Source organism: Xiphophorus maculatus, chromosome 23 (genome assembly GCF_002775205.1).
Source record: "Xiphophorus maculatus strain JP 163 A chromosome 23, X_maculatus-5.0-male, whole genome shotgun sequence".
Taxonomy (NCBI): Eukaryota; Metazoa; Chordata; class Actinopteri; order Cyprinodontiformes; family Poeciliidae; genus Xiphophorus; species Xiphophorus maculatus.
In genome coordinates, this window is record NC_036465.1 from 22,073,562 (window position 1) to 22,095,030 (window position 21,469).

At 39.3% G+C, this 21,469-nt stretch overlaps 2 protein-coding genes across 2 annotated transcripts; one reads left to right on the forward strand and one right to left on the reverse strand.

The window, feature by feature from the left end:
* Positions 1–3,008: 3,008 nt before the first annotated feature.
* gprin1 (G protein regulated inducer of neurite outgrowth 1) lies at positions 3,009–6,933 on the forward strand. Its single transcript, XM_005795411.3, has 2 exons — positions 3,009–3,218; positions 3,640–6,933. Exon 2 carries the CDS (start codon positions 3,670–3,672, stop codon positions 5,809–5,811), a length of 2,142 nt encoding a protein of 713 aa, XP_005795468.1. The 5' UTR covers positions 3,009–3,218; positions 3,640–3,669; the 3' UTR covers positions 5,812–6,933.
* cdhr2 (cadherin related family member 2) lies at positions 6,585–20,105 on the reverse strand. The gene is made up of 31 exons (XM_014470695.2): positions 20,034–20,105; positions 18,162–18,218; positions 17,909–17,968; positions 17,679–17,818; positions 17,543–17,593; positions 17,370–17,459; positions 17,121–17,210; positions 16,911–17,033; positions 15,886–16,029; positions 15,640–15,715; positions 15,447–15,556; positions 14,869–15,075; positions 14,645–14,794; positions 14,408–14,569; positions 14,257–14,318; positions 13,892–14,135; positions 13,231–13,470; positions 12,487–12,556; positions 11,819–12,403; positions 11,630–11,701; positions 11,082–11,131; positions 10,829–10,983; positions 10,597–10,693; positions 10,395–10,483; positions 10,209–10,277; positions 9,830–9,965; positions 9,575–9,696; positions 9,384–9,497; positions 7,971–8,060; positions 7,659–7,716; positions 6,585–7,574 (listed from the first exon to the last, which is right to left on the reverse strand). The coding sequence occupies exons 2-31, from the start codon at positions 18,214–18,216 to the stop codon at positions 7,419–7,421; spliced, it is 3,867 nt and encodes a 1,288-aa protein (XP_014326181.1). The 5' UTR covers positions 18,217–18,218; positions 20,034–20,105; the 3' UTR covers positions 6,585–7,418.
* Positions 20,106–21,469: the final 1,364 nt, after the last annotated feature.

The following is a 21,469-nucleotide window of genomic DNA, read 5'->3' on the forward strand; positions in this document are numbered from 1 at the left end:
TAATATCCTCTTAAATGTCGATAATGCCTGTTTGTGTTTTGTTTTTGTTTTCTTTTTCGGATTTCTTTGGAGATGAGCTTGTTTTTGAAGTAAGAGTTTTTTACATCGTATCTTTATAGTTACTCGTGAAATCATTACACTACACTATCTGTTAGAAACCAACAGAGTGTACATGTTTGTGTGTGGGCGTGTATGTGCGTGGGCGTGTGCGTGTGTGTTTGTGTGTAATAAAGATTTTAACAAGTTAAAGTCAGTATATTCTGTCTTGGAATCATAATGGTTGTCATATCAATATGTGCTTTAAATTGCAGGTCTTGTCACTGTAAAGGTTTCTGTGTTAAGCCAGATAACAAATCCTCTGTAAATAAAAAGTTTGAAAAACAAATGTATTCTTTGCGTTCTTTCTCTGCTTGAAATGACTGTCTGCCTCATTGTTCAGCATTGTAGTTTTTTTTGTTTTGTTTTGTTTTTTTTTTGTTCACTCCTGTCTGGGGGTTTGGTCTGGATGTGGAAAATCTGCTGAGTAGGCTCGAGCCCCCTGGCAGGAATGCTGTCATTCTTAGGATGCCAGTCTGAACCAGCCCTTTTTGGGGGGCGCTGGGGGAGATTATCTCAGTTAATCCGTCTGGAGCGTGCAGGCTTAGGGCTCAAATAGGTGGGTGGGTGTGAAGGGGGGCTGTTTTAAACAGTCCCTCCCGTCGCTCTTGGATCACACAGATCTGTGGAAGCTACAGAGTCAAAGATAGGAACCATGGCCTCGTTTAAGAAGTCCTTCGAGAGCCTGAAAGGAACGAGCCACTCGGTTGCAAAGGGGGTCACAGACACCGCAGGTACAATCACGCAGGACTAATCTAGCAACGTGTCTTATTAGATGTGAAATGCGTGACACGTGTTCAGTTTTTGAGGTGAACTTCCAATAGATCTTGTGATGTGTTTCCAGTGCAGGCAGCTCAAGAGGCTGTACAGCAGGTGGCAGACTCCTCCAAAGACACCATTAACACAGGTAACATGCACATTGCTTTCGCCATGAAGAATTGTTTTAAGATGCAAGTTACTTTAAAGAGGTCAGGTTTCTGTCATAAGTTAATAAAAAAAAAAGAAATCTTTCCCACACCGAGCGATTTGAGTCTTCAGATTGAAAGTCACTTGAATTATTATAAAACTAGTATTTGCTTACTGTATGTCAGCTGATAGTAAAGTAAAAGTTTAAATGTTTTTTTTTAAACTGGAGCATAAGTGATACAAAGAATTAGATTCTGTGCCTTGCAAAATTATTTATTCCTACCCTTTATATTTTGTGCAGTTTGAGAGAATGCAACAACAAAATTCAATGTACTGTACTGATATTATAGTCTATAGACTCAAACAAAGTCGCTTATAATTGGGAAGAGAAGAGAATATATACTTCACTTCCCAATTATGAAAATTAACTCTGGAGGAGTTGTAAAAATCCATAGCTCAGGAGGGAAAACTGGCAGACAAAACAACTGTCACAAGTTACTTTATGGTTTTATGTCATGAACAAATGTTGAGTGAAATTTTTCCTAACTTTATAAGTTTTTTTTTTTTTAGAATGACTTGTTTAACCTCCTGAGAATGTTTCTTCCGTTTTCTTTTTTTAATTTATTCATTTTTTTTTAATGTTTTGACTTGTAAAAGCTGCACAAGAAGCCAGCAGGCAGACTCAGGCTGTCATCGGAAAAGCTGCCGACAAGGCCACGGACACCATCAAGGAGTTTGGACAGAAAATGGAGCCCAAATGAGCAGTTCAAGCTGAACGTTTGATCATCCACGACGACTCTTAAGACAACCAATCACGTGTGGGATAGAAAATCTTAACGTGCAGTGTTTTGTTTTGTTTTTTTTTTCCACACAGGCGAACATTTCCAGCAAGGAATCTTTAAAGAAATGTGTTTTCTTCCGGTTTTCTGCTTGTATTGATTGTCATTCTTCATAAGTGCATTTGTTTTTGGCAAATAAACAGAGAACAACTTCTCCCCTAAGGCTCACGAAACGTGCTACCCCCACTGTGCAGCTAACACCGCTGCTACCTGTAGAAGCACTCATCACTGAATCACCACGGTCATCATTACCGGCACATCGCTGAGGAGATGGCCTTTGGCGGGCCGATAGCTCCCGATGGGAGTCCGACCAGAGCTCGTCTACCTTAGTGCTCAGCCACACACCTCCCTCCGTCGCGCTACATCGTCGCTAGGCAACAGAACTCGGGGCCGGTGTGTGATTGGTTGTGGCCTTCGAATTGAGAGCGAGCCTCCTTTCTGCCAGTACGTGCTGTTCCTGCCATGCTCACAGCTACGGTACAAACCAAGACGGGGGAAGGTTGTCTTTGTTGTTGTTTGAAAAACTCAACATACATATACATCCAAAATAATACATGAAACCTTTATGAGAATTACAAAGCGATTCCGCTTGCAATGTTGGAATAAAGGGATAAGGGTGAACAGGATGAAAGCCTTGGTTTGTGTGGGAGGCTCATCGCTGCTTCCTCCAGGCTCCTTCTAGCTGAAATGATCTTCTGTCTTATTGTATTTTGGAAGCAGAAGAAAATTCCTCTTATATCTTACATATTATATCTATACAAAATGTCAATGGGAATGACTTTTTCAGGAATTTTTGCAATTAATCTTCTCATATCACACTGAGAGCTTGCAAACACGTGGCCTCGCAAACATTCACAGATAAATGTTTTACTGGAACACACGTTTTACACACTTTTGCGTCCCACCGGCTTTCTTTGGCATGAGCTTCTCATCACAAGTGCCTTCTCTAATGTGAAAAGCCACTTCTCCCAGATCAAAAGTTTATCTGTCCCCTTGCCGTCCGCCATTGTGTGGCGGTGAGAACCTGTGGTTAATTACAGTGATTTACATATGACTAGAAAGCAGAGCACAGATTTTGTCATTACATTACCACTCGGTTACCAGGGCTCAAAGCTGGTTTCCAGGGAAACTGGAAATGTGAAGCTTTTTTTCTCCCCTCTCTCATAGACAGCCACAGCCTGAAAGAGCGAGGATTGCCTTAGATAGATTCTTCTAGAGACAAACTGGGTAGCCTGTGCAATCAGAATCAATCAGACTGGGGGGGGGGGAGGAGAGATGCACGGACAGATGTTGCTCTCACTCAGGGGTTTGAGATTTTTGCCATGTTTGACCCAGTTCTGAAGAAGTGTTGCAAAAAGGTCGGACTTTGCTGCTGAGGTAGGTCTCTGCGCTACATTTTCAGCCGTTTGCTCATTCTTTCTTCTAGTTGGTTAAATTTGGATTCCTCTGCATGGTATGTAGCGTTTCGTGATGAGATAAAACTAAAACAGAATTCAAATGTGAGGTATGTCGATGCCTTCTTAAGCTGAAAGGCTTAGTATCGAATCACACAGTGGGAGAGGAATTCGTGGTATATTAGTAGTTTAAATAAAAGAGTTTACCAAAAGTATCTTTTATGCTAAAATAACCCCCACATTTCCAGAAAGTAGCAACAATGATTTTATGACAATTTCTGTATCGCAGAAAATGTGTTTTTGTATAAAGATGAAGCTATTGTTTTCTCCTCCGCTTATGCGTGGGTTGGTCTCTGGTTACAGTTTGCACAAACAGTGTGTCTGTGCCGTGTTATGCCCCTCAGGTTATCTCACCACCTTACCAAAGAGACAGAATGGGAAGCCTTAAGGATGAGAAGCGAGCTCTCAGGGAGGACCGCCAGCCTTGCGAGAAGACAAATAATGAAGGACTTTCGGAAGACTCAGACAGCAGCGCTGCCGCAGAGGGATGTCCCTTACGCACATGTCAAGAGTCAACAGCTTCAGAGGACTGTCAGTCGAAACGCCACATGGATGCCAGCTCTGTTGGGAATAGTGAGAAAACTCTAAAATCCAGAGATACAGAGCTTTGCAGAGTCGATAGTAAAAGCACTGACCCATCGGTCTTTGAGCCAGTTAAGGACTGTGCACAGCCTGATGACATGCCTGTGACCCTGCAAACTGTAGCTACGCAAAATGAAGCCACAGTCTCTACTAACAACCAGGGTAACGGAGATGCTGAAGGTGAAAACGTGGCCCTTGACAAAGGGAACGGAACAGATGTTGTGAACATCTTTGTTCCTGTGCCATCAACTCCTGACCCCTCCGACCCTCGCTCTCCAGCCCCTTTTGGGCAGCAACACATGCGCACGCAAGTGAGCCTTGAAGTGGCCCAGTGCTGCTCGGTTGCCACCAGCCCCATGACTCCTCCTGAAGGAGATCATTCCTTCTTTTTCCCAAGCAATTTTGGGAAACACGGAGCTCGTCCTGTTGCGTCCGCTGCTGGAACCCATGATGATGTACTGCAGGTTGGTCAACAAGTGGAGTTCTGCTCTGTCGCCACATCCCCCATGACGCCAAAGACCCCATCAAGCACGGCTTTCCCAGTGCTCGTTGGAAGAGGGACGGGGCAAAAGGAGGAGAAAACGAAAAAGGAGGAGAAGCAAAGGGAGACTGGTCAAAAGAAGAGTTGCGCAACGACAAAATGTACCGAAGAATTGTCAAAAAACGACGAATCTTTGAAATGTGCTAAAGGCTTGAGTTCATATGAACCTGTAGCGAGTTCCACCAGTGGTCTGGCTACTGCTGTAACACATTCCCAGGGGACCTGTGAGGACAGTACCCAGCAATGCAAGCAGCAGAAGATGGGGAGCATGGATCAAGACATTACAATCTTGGTCACTCACTATGGCAACAATGACGAGGAAGCTGAGTCACATTTTCAGACCGTGGAGCCTGACATGGTGAAAATAGAAGAAACTGAGAAAGGTGAAGAAAACATCAGCAGTATAAAGAGTGAGGACAGAAAAGAAACAGCCTCCACAGTAGCTCCTGATCATGCTCAGGAGAAATCAAGCCCAAAGCAGCCACAAAAACTACCTGGGAAAACAAACGTTTGCACTGAACCCGATAATTCAGAGGTCATGGCTCACAAAGGTGCAGGAGTGGACCTGAAAGATGTATCCGTGCCAAAATCTCCAATCCCTGAATCCCCAGCTCCTTTCGGCTGCCACAACATCCGAACACAAGTGAGCCTGGAGGTGGTGCAGTGTCAGTCTGTGGCCACCAGTCCCATGACCCCTCCTGAGGGGGACCAAGCCTTCTACTTCCCCAGCTCCCTTGGGAAATGTGTAGGTGTGGGCACAGAAACAAAAGATGCTGAGATGAGGGTGGGTCAGCAGGTAGAGTTTCGCTCCGTTGCTACAGCGCCCATGACTCCGAGAACTCCAGTCGCCACAACTTTTCCAGAGATAAAGAAGGAAGTGAGCATCGAAGAGAAGATAGTGGAGGAGAAGGAGGAGGAAAATAGAGAACAGCTCATAGAGAATACGAAGGAAGTACCCAAAGAGGTGGAGAAATTAACCCAGAAAGAAAGTGTAGGGGAGGACAGTAAGGATGTGGAAAACTGCAAGGAAAAAGATGAGGAGAAGTGTGAGGAACCAGTGCAGGAAGTGAGCTGGGACGAGAAAGGGATGACCTGGGAGGTGTACGGTGCCGTGGTGGAAGTTGCCGTGCTGGGCTCCGCCATCCAGAAACACCTGGAGAAGCAGGTACAGAAACAGAAACAGCTGACCGCCATGCCTCCGCCACCTCCACTCAACCCAGCAGCATCCCCCCTGCCTCCAGAGCCGGGTTGCGGGGGTTCAGGCAAGCGCCGGGGCCGGAAGAAAGGGGAGCACGATGGAAAAGCAAGCCGGCGCAGGAGGAACCCCTTCCGGCTGTTGATGGAGAACGTACAGCAGCCACACTGCTGCTCCAAAGCTCACACTACCGAATGACGGAGGAGGCGGGCTTGGATCACAACAGCTGGCCGGAGGAAAAAAAATCCCATCTGATCTGCGTGGCTGTGATACTCTGATTTACCACAGCTTGAGTTTATAGTGTTGGACGGGGTGAGAAACGAATCACACCCTCACACGAGACAAACAGTCTCAAAAAAGCATATACGGACTGAGCCACGGAGCATCAAGAAGCAGCCATACTACTTTATTTTGTCGTTGTTCTTTTAGTAAAAGTTGCTGTGACGTCACTTTAACAGATTGTCGGGTTTAGTGGAGTTACTATGAGTGTGATGCATCAGTGTCATTGTTAGCTTTGCTTTTTTATTTTTTGTTTTTCTTTTTTTCTGCTCAGCCCATTCAGTCATCCAGTGAGTCATTTGAGCTATTGATATTTTTTAATGCACCTCAGACAAGTGACGCCATGGCAACAAGCTTTTCTTTCCTCTGGCTCATGATACTGAAGCTGAGAGAGGTGAGGACGGTTTTTATGTCCTGTCAGTTCAGTGCAGAGGTGATTTTTATGACATTTATGAGAATTTAGAGTTACATAGTTAATCTTGATGTATGTGCATAATATTTCCCAGGCTTTTGTGTAACTCATATTTTAATTTAAGAATGAGTATGCTTAGCCATCTCTCATTATTGTGTTAAAATACAATGAAAAGTATTTCAGCTGTAAAATTTGCTTTGAAACTTGATTCTAAGTGTGTTTTATTTCAGAAATGAGTGCCGTGTTAGTGTTCTCACATTAAAATTCCTCAAGAGCCACATACAAGCAAACCACCTTTATTCACAGATCGCACATTTAATACATTCATTAAGTTGTCAGCAAGAATTAAAATATATATATATTTTTTTTCCATTAGCAGTTTGCAGAAAGCATTCCACGAGCGAATGCATCGAACTCAAAGGTAAACATTGACAATCAGAGAAAGATTTCCACTGACTAATAAATAAGGATTTCAAACATACACAGACATTGCATTCTTGTATTTTCTTGTTTTTCAATTGTATTCATTTTGTAGCATCAGCTGCAAGGAAAATTAACATGGTGTGTTAAAGTGATTCTGTGTGCAAAAAAAAAAAAGTTTTGCATGCTTTGCTGTACAAATTGCTTATCAGAATCAGCCTTTTTGGAAGAGATTTTGCTTTTATCGTTACATGCCACGAGTTTGACATACTGCCAATGCCTATTTATTCATTCCTTGTTTTTCTCTGGTGTTTTCTGAACAAGACTCTACAACCTACATCTTTAAAACTGAAAAACTTATCAAATAAACAATCTAGAAACTGTATGTTTTTGTCATTTATGCGCAGATCTTACGTTCAACGCCAGGGCTGACGTTTAAAATGTCTGGAAAGCAGAATTGAGTCAAAATCCAATCCTAATGGTTTTACTTATTTGTTTTTACGGAGAAAATGTTTAAACAGTCACGAGTTATGTGTAAAAACTGTTGCTTACAAGTGTATTTATATTACTCCTTACAGACTTACTTAAGTTTACATTCCAGTTTTCATATGAAAGACCTTTTTGAAGGCAGTAGCTGCGTTTGATTTGGATTTTTTTTGGATGATTTTGTCCGTCGCTGTTACTCTGTTTAATGTTACAGATCTGTTGTGTCAAACATCGGGTTGTTAACCCCAAGGTCAGTGTGGGCTGTGCTTCTTTCCTTATTGTGATCCAACTGGGCGAGCGCTGCACCCAGAGGTTCATTGTACTGATACGAGTCATCGACGTCTTTGTCCCACATGATACCCTTCTGTAATATAATAAGCAAATTGGAATCAATCAATATTACAATTAATGAGTCCAAGTCAAGATAGACTTTAAGACGCAAACTCACCTTCTCATCATCTTCAAAATTTCCAACAATGTCATAGTTGTGATCCAGGGAACTGAGGCTTTAAGGGAAAAAAAAATTGTCAAACAGTTAGGAGGATATGTTTTTAGCGTTCAATTTAGTTTTTTGATTTGAACATATGTCTCATGGTATGGCTGGAAGCAAAAAGCCAAACATTTTGTCCAAACATGCCGCTGGGAGCACACAGTGACAATATGTTCACCTGGAAGCCATCCCAGCTCAAAAACCAGAACTGCCATAGATTAGAGGACAAATTCTGATGGTAAAGTAGATTTTTTATGAAATTTCTTTTACCTGGATTTGTCTGCATCTGAGCTTTCTTCATTTAAATCCAAGTCCAAGGCTATAGCTGAGGAGATGTTCAGGTTTAACACTGGGTTGGCACTGCAGCAGAGTAATGGTTAGCAACGGAAAACAGAACAAAGACAAAAATTAAGAGATATACACCACACTATTTACAGTTAATCTGGCTGGTAGTAATTTGTAGCCATTAACATATTCACAGCGAAGCATATTAGTTTGTAAATAATAATGAAATCTCAACAATATTAGCCATGTTATTTTTGTAGCAAATCTGATCTAAAGAAACACTATGCATTAAGCATTAAGCCCTTAAGTTTAAAAAATTGCAGTTTGTTAATGTTTATGCTATTCAGAATGTAATATTTTGAAAATTCTCTGAACATTAAGAAATGTTCAGAGAAACGAATTTAAATTCATTAGAATTTAAATGAAGATATTTGTTCAGTCAAGTTTTATCCTAATTTTTTAAAATTGTATTCAGAGAACGGTAAGGGTGACATTGGTGTTGACCGATCTTAGTTTATATGCTGCAAATGAAAATTGTTTATTCCACCAGCAATTTTAGACAATTTCAACCAGTAAGTTTGTTTGAGACAGGCATCCCTCAAATATACTCAACAATGGAAAAGTAGTGTCAGTTTCATTTACATTTTGATAGCAAAATTGCACTCATAACCTTCTCAAACGTTCATGGAAAATTGTGTTTTGATATTACAGCAACCAAACATTTCCCGCTTAAAATTGCACTCCAGATTTTTGCACGTTTTTACTGATTTGTGTTTGCTGATGAGCTCTAAGTGCATGGCTGAAGGGCCTTTTTTTTAGATTGTTCTCTCTCTCTATCAGATTCATTCAGATCTCTGGACTCTACAAAATGCTGAAGCTCCTTCCAGTCAGAGTAAACAAATTGCTAAATTTAAACGATTACTTTAATCTACCAGAGGTATGGATCATTTTTAAGTCAAGGAAGACATTTCTGGACTGAGAACTTTAAATACATGCCAGTTTCCATTTGTTAATAAACTGTTTGTGAAGCTGTTATTTATTTAATAAAATGTAAATGGACAAGTATTGTCTGTTGTCTTCAAAGTGTATATTAACATCAGAGAAAATGTTAGCAGCTAATTCATTAAAGTGAATAAATTAATCAAATTTCATTATCTTAAACATATATAATTTCTACTCAAAATTCTACCCTCCTTAAATAAATATATGTTCTTACAACAGTTTAGCCAATATGGCTTTTATTTAGTCAACTCAATTGGGTCCCACAGAAAAAGTCCTCTTTGATTGGCTCTTTCAAGGCCAGAAAACCCCATATGGGGCCCCCACACTGTATGTACAGTGACTCTGTATATTTTGTGGTAAACTGGACGAATTTCTTCATCTTGTTAATGGGCTCACCCTTCCATGGTGTACTTGTTGGTCCCAGGCACGACAGCGCCACCTTTCTGGTTGTCAGAGTTCAACATAGTTGAAGATTTCATGGCATTCGCTGCTTTCAGCTTCCTTCTGAAGCTGTGATGCGGAAAAAAGTTGCATTAATATCAAGTTTTCCGGCTAATTATTCGCCCTGCTAAATGTCTTTCTCTTACTTTCGGCGAGTGCACAAAAGCGAGGTCGTGAGTATAACCAGTATAATGACGAGACCGCCAACCATTCCCAGCAGACCGTACACCACGGGATCCGGTTTTGTTTCAGTGACGGGAATGCTACCCTGAAATAAATTTAGGAAACTCATCAGCATTATCTGTAGCGATTGAAGCTTACATTTTTACTTGTTGTTCATCACTTGAGAGAAAAGCAGCATCACTTTTAGGAACGCAGATTCTGAAGCCGAATATGCTTACAATATTTATCAGGCCCAGTGCATACAGCTGAGGAAAATGATTTTGATCAGAAAGCTTCTTTTCTACTTCTGAAGAAGTAAGAGCTGTTCCGTTCAAAAAGATGAAATATGCCACCATAAAAGACTGTGCGGCATTCCTGAGAAGAGAAAGGAGAAAAGAAACATATTATCACATTATTTCATCCAATATGAATCTAATATGAAAGCTCAATTTCTTAAATCATTATTGCATGTTGTGATGTGCTTTGTTAATAGGATCTTTGTCACCACCTAGTGATCAATATCTATATATATTTAAAAAAAGCATTTTTTGTTTAGTTTTTTGTTTGTTTTGGCCAGTGACTTTACTATGATAATAGCTGTAAAAAAATTATTTTTACCTGGATGTTGAAGGCTGGTCTTTGATTGAAACGATGTCAACTGCAGCGCCGGTGGCTGCTGAGAGCTCCCTGAAGGAGATTAAGTAATTAAATCAAAGGTTTTTTTTTTCATATATATATATATACATAATATTACAGTTTTCATAGCTTCAAAAAAAACAAAAAGTATTGACAAAAGAAATTCACCTTCTGATCTCACTGAGTGCCTGTTCGACCTCACTCACTGTAGTTCTAAACTGGAGTTCAGTTCGGAAGCCCTCATCAATGGTGAAAATCTGAAAAACAAAAACAAAGATAACACAGAAGTGGAAACGCAGACATTTTAAACCCCGCGTCGTGTTTGCACGATGTTTCTCTGAGAGTCGTGAATTCGCATCCAGTCCCTCACCTCCAGGACGGCGGTGGAGGAAAGGCCGCCAGTATCCGTTGCAGATACCGTTACCAAATATTTCCCTTTCAGTGTCAGATCAAGACCTTCTGTAGTTCTGATGGGAGAGGACAAAACAAGTACAGCAATCACACAACGAGTTCCAAGTCATCAACAAGTAACGTCTGACTTAATATGCTAAGCAGCTGTTGATTTGGAGTCAAAATGCTCTGGTATGGTTTTTTGCACTTACTGAATAATCCCAATGTAGATATTTTGTTGTTGTGTAGTGACGGCCTCAAACAGGACCCTGGTAGTGGTGGTAGTGTTTGTGAGCCTGTTCTCAAATTGAACTGTTTCTACTTTAAATTTGATCACCCTGTTCTCTCCAGAGTCCCGGTCTGAAGCCTGGGAGCAGAAACAGAAGCTCAATTAAGCATCTAGAGATAATTGCTATAACTTGTCAGAAACAAGTTGGTTATGATTTGTTGTTCAGCTATACTCACTGTGACTCCTGCAACTGATGTTCCTTTGCTGGCACTTTCTGACACCACAACTAAAGCAGCAAGATAAGATGGAGACAATCCATTTTTTAAAAGTATTAACTATTTTTAAAAAAATAGCTTGAAGCTATGACTTGTACAATTCTTATGTATGTCAGAAAATGTCAAAGACCAAAATTTGGATGCCTGGAAATCTTTCTACATCTTTGTCCAAATATGTCATGTATTACTTAGTTAAATATGCTATTTATTTGTTTTATATAAAATTATTTACAGCAACATTTGTAAAAGTATATAAATCCATCTGAGTTGTTAGTAACTGAGTGTAATGAAAAAAAAAACACCTAGGAACCAACAAACCCTAAAAAGCAATATAAAAGACATTTCTTGTGATATTTTTCTTACCACATAAATGATCAAGTCTAATATTCTGTCTTCTCTTGGTTCATTGTGTGTGATTTGTTAGATATGAACTATTTAAATATGCTTACTAACTTTCTAACATTTGAAAATAGTTACTTATAATCATTTATTCTCAAAGCATTACTCACCATATACAGAGTCGGAGTAAATAAATTCAGGACTGTTGTCATTAATGTCTTCAATGTTGATCACCATTTCTCCTGGAAAGATCCAGCAGGAAAGACTTTAACAATTTTTTAGGTTTCATGAAGTCAACATTGGACTATAATTTCAACTTTCTGACACTGAGATAAAATTGTGAACAACTCAGTCCTGACCTGGCGTAACGCTGTTGTTCTCTCCCTTTTCCGTGAACAAGTCCACCACCTGAGCCTTTACCACAGCTTGGTCACATTCTTCATAATCCAGAGGGTCTGCTGGACCGACTCTAACATCCCCATTCGGGTCGAGGGTGAACCAGCTGCAGGGTTCCAGTTCGCCGCTGCACTTGCAATTGACAGATTCCAGCTCATACACCAGTGAATGGTTGGTGTCTTTGTCCTGAGCTACGAACGTCCCGACAAGCACATCTGTGGCGGCGTTCTCCTCCACAGAAACGCCTCGGACTGACGTGAACTCTGGTCTTTCGTCGTTCACATCCAACACATTCACCTCCACCACCGCCGAAGCTTTCTCCAGCTCCAGATCTGCAGCTTCCACCCGCAACGTGAACGTCTTGAGTGCCGTCTCATAGTCGAGCTCGATGTCCGGGTCTACCATGATGTTGCCGCTGTAACCCTTCTCCTCTGCCGAGGTTCGAACAATGAAGCTGCCAAAGCTCCCATCGATGATGCTGAAAGAAATGCGGTTGAATTCGGCGCTTTGGTCCAGATCCTCGGCGTAAATGAAACCCGCAGATGCGCCTGATTGAATGAATGAGTACAAATGTTATAATCCTGCAACGTAGTTAGGGATGAAGCAAATGGTTTTAAGCTGTAATACTTGCCCTTTTCTCCTTCTTTAACAGAAAAACTGTAGGTTGATGCTTTGAAAGTTGGGGCGTTGTCATTGATGTCCTAAGGTCCATCAGAAAGGAAACGTGAGCCTTCAAGTTCTGTGTCTTGCATAATTATTCATACCCACTGAATTTATTCCTCTTTTATCATGGAAAATACACACACTTTGCTGTATTTTATGGAAATTTTAGGATAGATCAACACAAACCAGTGCATAAATGTGAAGCATTTAGGAAATGTGTGGCATGCATTTGTCCACTGTTTCCCTATGTTTGTGTTTGTACGATTGATTTAAATTGACTCTATTTCTATGTTAAAGCTGGATGTAAAATGAATCTACTTTAGTGGTGGGAAAAAAATCAGAGGCCTTACGACGACAGATATATGTATAATAAATTAATTGCAGCGTAGACTATTGCTGTTTACTAGTTAGGTGACCTCGTAAAGCGATTGGTTTTCCTGGATATTATTTAGAGGTGTTTTAGTAAAGCAAGGTAAATACAAACGCAGACCACGCGTTTCACAATTTTTCTTTATAAAAAGATGAAAACAGCGTATCTTTTTATTTTGCTTTACATTTACGTGTGACTTTAGGTAGTTCAATCAAATTAAATCCCAATAATATACATCTAAGTTTGTGTATCTTGATAAAATGTGGTGATTTACGGGGGATGAATGCTTTTGTGCGACTATCCACTTGCAGCGGGGTGAACATAAACGGTTGTAGCACCTACCTGCACGGTGATAATAACTGAGACGGAGCTTGACAGCGCTGGTGTTCCCTTATCAGTGGCTATTACGGTGAGGTTTATCCTGCCATTCAGTTCTGGTTCCAGTGCCTCCCGATCCAGTTCACCGTTATTTGTAAACACACCGGTGTTTGGGTTGATGCTGAAGCTGCTGCTGTGTGCGCTCGGTTTAATGCTGAATTCAATCTGGCTGTTTACTGTACCAGCTTCATCTCTGTCCGTAGCCTGGAAAAGAAAAAAACAAAAGTAACTGTTAAGGAGTTGCATTTTTTTAATAATCTGCATCAATATCTGGTGCATCAAATGCACCAGATATAGACATATTTTTTAAAAAAAATCACTACTACATTCACAATGTAGTTTAAATGATACTTGAAAAATTAAATTATTTATTCATTCTTTAAATCTTAAGTCACACTGAAAAGATGGAGATGAAGCTGGTATTGGTAACAAAATCAAATAACCGTACAGTAATAACATTTTATACTGAAAGTCATGTTCAAACATGCAATAAAATATTATTCATCTTAGGATAAAAATGATAGGTAAATCCCAAATAAAATAGCTTAAATCAGGAAAGAGGTTTGTGATGTTGCGACCTTTATGCCAAGTGTCACAATAAGATTACTGTCGGCTTTCTATTTACCTCAATCGGGAATTCAAGCTTCTCACCCTCAACGACAAACTCTCGGTACACGTCTCTGTTGATGATTGGTGGCTGGTCATTAATGTCCGTCAAAGTAATCTCCAGCACCGCGGTGCCGGGCTTGCCATCCGTGTCTCTGGCCTGCAAGGTGGCTGAATACAGAGCTCTGAGCTCGCGATCCAGGATAGTCTGATTTTTCACGTAGACTTTTCCCGTGTCACTCTCAACGTCAAAGTACTGCAGTCTGAAAGACAGGTTCAAACTGCTCAGTGGGGTTGTTTGGAATAGCCAACGTTAGATTACAAAATAAAAAGCTGTCATATAGATTAAACTAAACAGAATAAATGTGATTAGGGTAAACATACATGCTCTCTGGAAGAAGACTGTAGGTGATTTTGCCTGCATCCATTGTGTCAGGATCATCTGCCTGGAAAAACAAAGGAAATGTTCCCAAAGTTAATTTTTTTTTTTTTTTTAATTTGATTGATTAAAATATCCAGATGGTTATGGTCTTACCGTGACTGTTGCCACCTCTGTCCCAACAGGAGAGTGTTCAGCCACATTTATCTTGTACGTGTCGTGCGGGAACGTGGGGCTGTTGTCGTTGGTGTCCTTTATGATTATTGTAACCGTGGCAGTGGACTGGAAAGTGGGTTCCTCCTTATCTACAGCAATCACCTGCAATGTGGCACATGCATATGAAACAAAACTCAGGTTGACTACTGTATTCTGTTTTTATTTGTTCTCTGTTACCTGAAGAACCATTTGCTGCTTTTCTTCAAAATCTAGATTCCCAGGCTGCCTGACAAGAAGCTGAACGACGTTCTCTGGTCCAGCAGGGGAGGGCTCCACAGAAAACACGTCTTTATCCTCTCCTTCCAACGTTAGCTCGGTTTGCACAAACTGTAAAACATGAGAGCAGTCGTCGTCGCTCTGAGCTTACCATTTATTAAAAGGGCATTGGTTTTGTTTCTCACCTTGTCTAGATCTTTGACTGTCATGCCAATGGAAATTGCCCCCAATGAGTGTTCAAAGACGTCGCCTGTGAATTGAGTTTCTAGCACACAGGAGCCTTCGCATTTGTAAAATTGAGGCGGGTTGTCATTGACGTCGCCGATGTTGATCTCGACGGTTGCTGTCGCAGTGGCAGGTTGTCCGTTGACGTTCGGTTTAGACTCGGTGCCCTAAAATCAAGCAGCTGACATTAGTTGTTTTTTTTTTTTAAAAAAAATTTTTTATCATATTTCTTGTCATCTGTTGGTAAAATAAACACAAAAAACTAGGGCCCGATTTATTAGTATAACTTTGTTCAAACTGAATGCTCTCCAACAACAATTTAAAGATATTACATTTATTATTGTGAAATCAAAAACCTGTCATGGTATTCCTGTTAATTCAAATACATGTTCATGTTTGGTCCCAAATTGTGTCTTAAATTATTCTCATTAATCATCGTGCCTGTCACTTGAATTCCTACATTACCCTATTTGCCTGCTGATGTTAACTTTGCATATCTTAAAAAGAGGCTAACAAGTGATTCTTATTGGTTTGTTACCTTCACGGTCAGAGTTACTTTGTCACCAGTAACTTCTCTGTCAATTCCCGATGACACAGATATGATGCCGTCATTCTCTGAGATTTTGAACAAGCCATCAGCCGAGGAAGCTTTGAAACAGGAACAAAACAAACAAAACACATTACTTTATTTATTCCCATCAATAACAAGGTGTGACATTCTTTGCAGCTACCTTCAATGGTGTAGATGATATTGTCATTGATTCCCTTGTCCTCATCGAGGGCGGTCACTCGTAACACAGACGTGTCCTGATGAAGGGGAGCAAATAGGATTTATAGCGACAAAGCATTTCTGACTTTCATACAAACTTTGTTTTATGGATATTTAAATCAAATTCACTGTAAAAAAAAAAAAAAAAAGAGTTTGCTATTTGTTGCTGTAATGGATATACATTTATTAGTGAATAATAAACACTCACCATAGGAGAATTCTCTTCAACGCTTCCTACATATGGACCACCGATGAAAACGGGGTCAAGGTCTGGGACGTCCTCAACCGTCACGAAGGAGAAAATACTGGTTGACTGGAAAACCTTATCCCCAGTACAAGAGCCTCCAAGATCCTGAAGGAGACAAAGTGACTATTAATAAATATAACAGTTGAATTGATAACCACCAATTTATTTTTAAATTAAAACAAAATAAATTAAAGCATAATGAGTCGTCATGCTCATTTCATAAGTATTCACACCCTTTGGACATTTTCACATTCGGTCACTTTGGAAACACAACTGTCATGATAACGCATAGTGGTGGCAGCATCATCATATGGGGATGATTTTCAAGCGTTTTTTAAACCGGAAAACACTTCAAACTGGGGTTGAGGTTCACATTTTAAGCAGGCCAAGGTACTTAAACTTACATTTAGACACTAATGTACTCCACAGCTTCAGATTTATTATTACGTCAAATTTATATTTATAAATATATCTAAAAGACACAGAAACTTTTGCACTGTTTGTGAGTTTTTTTCTTTCATGTGGATGAAATGTTTACAGAAAATTAAATAAAATGAGAATAACCATGTTGTCAATAACGATACAAATGATGATTTAAAAGCTCTTAAGCGAATCCTCTCTAAAGATACTTAATGAAAATGTGAAAAGGAAAAAGCATTTTTATTTATGGTGGAACACTGCATTTACAATTCTGGATGTTTTAAGCTTTAAATACAACCATAAATGCACAAATAGGACAATGCTTTCTAATTCTATTTTTCATTGTAGTGTATTATTATTAGTTCTTTTAGTTAAAGTTCCCAGATCCCAGAAGCCTGTAATCATGTTATACTCACGAAAATATTTTATTGTCATTTTAGAAGGAAAGTCTTTTGGAGATACAGACAGATGACTGCAGCATTTGAGTCATTGTGTTTGGATAAGTGGTATGTTTCATTTTAATTGTTGGAAATATGACATTTCATATCTTCAAGCATCATACTCACACTTGCTTGAACCCTGAGCCGATAAAAAGTGCTCAGTGTGTTGTAATTAAGCTGGCCCTTTAACGTCAGTTCACCAGAAACATCATTGATCTCAAACACATCAAATCCTTGCGCCGGTATTATCTGGAAAGAATGCAAATTTTTTTATTTTGAAGCATATTAAAGACGAAAATTAAAGATGAAGTCAGGTGCTTTACGGCAGAACCATACCTCAGTGATTGAGTATCTAACCACACCGGCATCGGCTTCATCACGATCACTTGCTGTGAATTTAAACAATGACGCTCCTATAGCCGTATTCTAAAAGCAGAAGGAAAACACCAAATTAAACAAAAGAAAGTGTCACACTTTTCTTTAGAAGTAACTCCAAAAATCTAAACTAGACTTAAAATCTATTACATTCGTTGATCGAAAACTACAACTTAAATCAAATATAACGTTTTAATGTTATTTACTTACTTCTTGCACTGTCATGTCAAAAGAAAGATTTTCAAATACAGGACTGTTGTCATTGGCATCCAGTAATATTAAAGTTAATGTTCCTGGTGTCTGAAAGAGAGGATGGATGCACACTTAGTACAAAAATAAAACTGATGTTTAGGAAAATAAGTAGTTGCTTAAGTTTAACTCACAGTATTGGAACCATCTGAAACATAAACACCGAGTGCCATTGTGACGCTGGTCTATAGAGGATGAATAAATATACGTGTTCAGTCTAAAGGAGCATTTTTAATGAAGTAAAGTCTCTCTTCTTTTCTCATATCTCACCTCTCTATCAAGGGCAGAATTCACAGTCACCTCCCCATTTGCTGAATTAACTCGGAAGAGTCCAGCATTGGGCCCAGTCAGTGTGTAAGTCAGGGTATCTCCTTCTGGATCGGATGCTAATATAGTAAAAGCAACGGAACCTGTGTAAGAAATAAAAAGTGGATGCATGAACACATAATTACTTTCACATGTTAAAAAGGAATGTTGCACAGTACAAACACAGTACATACCGACAGGAATGTCCTCACAGATTTCAAAAACAATTTGGTTAATTGTAGGACTGAAATTGGCTGCAAAGAGAGAATATCAAGTGGGAATGTTAATGTAAAATCTACTAATAACAATTTTAAGAATAACTGTATTTATATGGCACATCATTTGATGGTAGTTATGAAATAATCCACTAAGTAAAAATATTAATCAAATGTTAAAGGTCAAGATAAAACAGAAAAATAATCATTCAGTAATAAACCGAAAGCCTACCTTTGCACGAGCAGACAAGGCACAGTAATAGGAGCCACCCTGTTAGCCCACCCATGACTGTAAATGACAGGAATCATTAAATAAAGAGGAAAACATGTTTTGCTTTATTGCTCGTCAACATTCAAGACAATCTAAAAAGCAGGACAGATCAATAAAGCTGGTACTGTATTCAAGCTAAATGTTACATCGACATTCAACAGCGACATCTGACGTTCACATATATCATTAGTTAGAATGCAAATGAGCTAATCGTATACTATAAAATGTATAGTATTTCAGAAATAAGCTTAGCATGTTATGCATTCTAACATTCTGCAAGAAAAACTACTGCTTTTATTTTTTTTTTAAGTTATCTTTTCTGGCTGTTAGCAAAAATAGAGTTAATTGTCAACCAGTTCATTTTGTACGATAATTAGAAGTAAGAGAAAAGTAAAAGTTATAGCTGTATTTAAATGCACTCCATAAATTCATATTTATACAGAACAATGACATGTAATCCAATTGCTTCATAGACATAAAAAAGACTGCTTTCTTCTGTCTCAAGAATGCAAATCTGAGGTTGAAAGATGAAAACACATCTACATGCCACATATCTACTGTACATATGCTAATGTCTGAAAGTGGTTGAAGGTAACTGGGGTTAGGAGCCTCAGTTTGAGTTAAACTTCCGGGGGAAAACCCCCAGTTTCATACTTGTCTAAGTTAAATAAAGAGATGACCGGTCAGGGTGGGCACAAAAATGATGTTAATGTGTCATAATGGAATTTAAAAAATGGAAAATCTTACTAAATTGATGTGAACCATAAAGAAGACCGTAAAATAAGTTGCTTATAGTTCCAAAAGGCAATGAGGAAGCATCTTACTTGACGTACTGGAGGCAGTTCCATCTACTTGCAACAAGAAATCTTATTGCATGATAAGAAAATGACCTTTCACTTGATTTATGACATCAGTAAAATTATGTCTAAGCAATTTATTTTTCTTTTGGTGTGTTTCTAAGCCACTAAAATGACTTATAGTCTGGACTAAAATGTCTTGACTTTGTTTGCGCTGAAAAACATGGCTATTATTTTGACAAGTTTTCTTAAAACTCTTATCATTGTAGTTTTCTGAGGTAATGGTAGATAGGTATTTCTATATCTTTTTCTATATCTTTTTGTCACATTTTATTTCTGAGTTGAGCGAACAGATTCACCGGTTCTTTCTTCAGACTAAAGAAAGGTAAAACCAAGATGGAGGCAAAAAAAAAAACTAACCATTGGTCCGTAGAACATCAGGCCTTAAATCTTATAAGTGATGTCAGGGACTGTACGCTGTCACCGCAATTTCTCCAGTGAAGGACTCAACTGTCATTTTACCTTGATTAATATAGCTTGAAAATTAACAGCAAAATGTTTGTCGGGCCACACCCAAACAAATGACAGCAAGAAAATGGTTAAAACGCCTAAAAGGGATTTATTGCAGTGAAGCTGAATTATTGGCAGCATTCCCCAATAAAGAAGCAGTTTCTGACTTTATGTGGAAAACAGAGAGAAAATATTCTACTGTGTATGAACCGCTCAATGTAAGAATTTTGATAATTACAAAACTTGATGTGAATAATTGAATTCTGAGCTTTTAACACCTCCGACCACAGTCAAGCTTTCCTCCTGTCCACTAAGATCAGAGTTAAGAGTCTAATGTGTCAGCGCTGAGGTGCTGAAAATAATATTGTTCAAAACTTGCTTATAAAAATAAACCGATTTTATCTCGATATCTCCGGAACCGCATAAGGACAAGTGAAAACAAAATTCTTTAAGGTGACAATAAGATCATTAAGCTCGTATTTTAACAAAATTTAAACAGGTTTAATATGTAGAGCTCCAAACTTACCTGGTGAGATTGGCAGAGGGCTTGCTTGCAAATGATGTGTCGATAAGACCTTTGGTTCTTGTTTCTCCCAGTTATGATCCTGTCAGAGCTGTAAACATAAATGATTAACACGCATAGAGCCACACAACCAACATCACTGCTTCTGGTCCACTTCCTTTTTTTTAGCGATGTCAGGTTAAGCGTATCAAAAAGTATAGTCAATGAATTGAAAAGAAAAGCTTAAAATAACTATCATATTAAACCTACAGTACTTATGGTTTGATGTTAGCTGTATATCCTGAAATATTCATTGTCCATACAGCAAAGTTGCAGCTCCATCTGGCTAACCTCGTCACTAGAACATTCCTGGCTCTGCGTTCTTGTTGGTCGCCAGAACCACATGAGGCTCTGAACGGGTCCCTCAGTTGTCATGGCAATGACAGCTGAGTAGAACCAATGAGACCAGAGGGTTTTCTAAAATTTGTCTCTTCAGAACCAATCAGTGGGTCTCTGTTTTGTTCAGAAACTGTGGATCCGTGTCATAATGAGGGCTCCTTTCGGCCCGCCTGCTCTAATTAAGGGTCAGCACACAAAGGATTCTGGTCTATTGTACTCACCAGCTTCATTCACAATCAAATATTTGTCCATACACAATGGCAGAGGATCTCAGCTTTTAATGAAACAGAAAACACTCAGCAGTAAAAATGTGGTTCACATGATCATACAGTCCTGCACCTCTACATTTTGCCACTTTAAAGTATCTTATTTTGGTTTTCAGCTGTTCTTCTACCCAGCTGTTCTGTGAAAGCAGATGAGAGGTGTGTTAGAAAACATCAGTGAATAAACAATTTCATGAAGACCAAGGAACGCAGAGGACAAGTCAAAGATAAAGTTGTTGGGAAATTTAAGGCAGCAGTATCCCAGCTTTACAAGTCTTACAGAGAACAAATTAGGTGAAGTTAAACACGGAGCAATCCTGGAAAATAACCTGCCATGCAGGAGACTTCAAAACGGGATGGAGGCTCACCATCCAAGCAGGTGAAGAACTCCTAACACACAATCAAAGTTACAATGGAAGGGTTTAGTGCAAAACATACGCCCGCTTTAGAATGGCCTAGTCAAAGTCTGGACACAAATCCAATTGCAAATCTGTGACAACACTGGGAATTTGATATCAACAGACAATGTCCATCCAATCATCTGCTTTCCTACTTTTTAAGGAAATTTAGATTTGATAAGAGTCTTAATATGAATTTTTAAAAAAATTTTCCCAGTAAATATTTGTTTTTCCATTAAATTCCCCTTATTTTGAGAGGACAGTGATAGACATTTGTTGCGTAAAACAAATAGGTACTAAGAGATGACATTCCCTTCACACAGGACATCAATACTGAGTTTAAAATGATGCTGTGTCACTTAGCAACTCTGCGGGTCTTCGTGTCGTATAATGTGGACAC

Excerpts from the sequence above, each read along its gene's own strand:
- gprin1 (XM_005795411.3), top strand. The coding sequence starts at position 3,670 with ATGGGAAGCCTTAAGGATGAGAAGCGAGCTCTCAGGGAGGACCGCCAG.
- cdhr2 (XM_014470695.2), bottom strand. The coding sequence starts at position 18,216 with ATGGGTGGGCTAACAGGGTGGCTCCTATTACTGTGCCTTGTCTGCTCG. Across the intron at positions 14,795-14,868 it reads CAGTCAAAGATCTAGACAAG|TTTGTGCAAACCGAGCTAAC; the intron begins GTGAGAAACAAA and ends CATGTTTTACAG. Across the intron at positions 9,498-9,574 it reads CTTTTGTGCACTCGCCGAAA|CTTCAGAAGGAAGCTGAAAG; the intron begins GTAAGAGAAAGA and ends TCCGCATCACAG.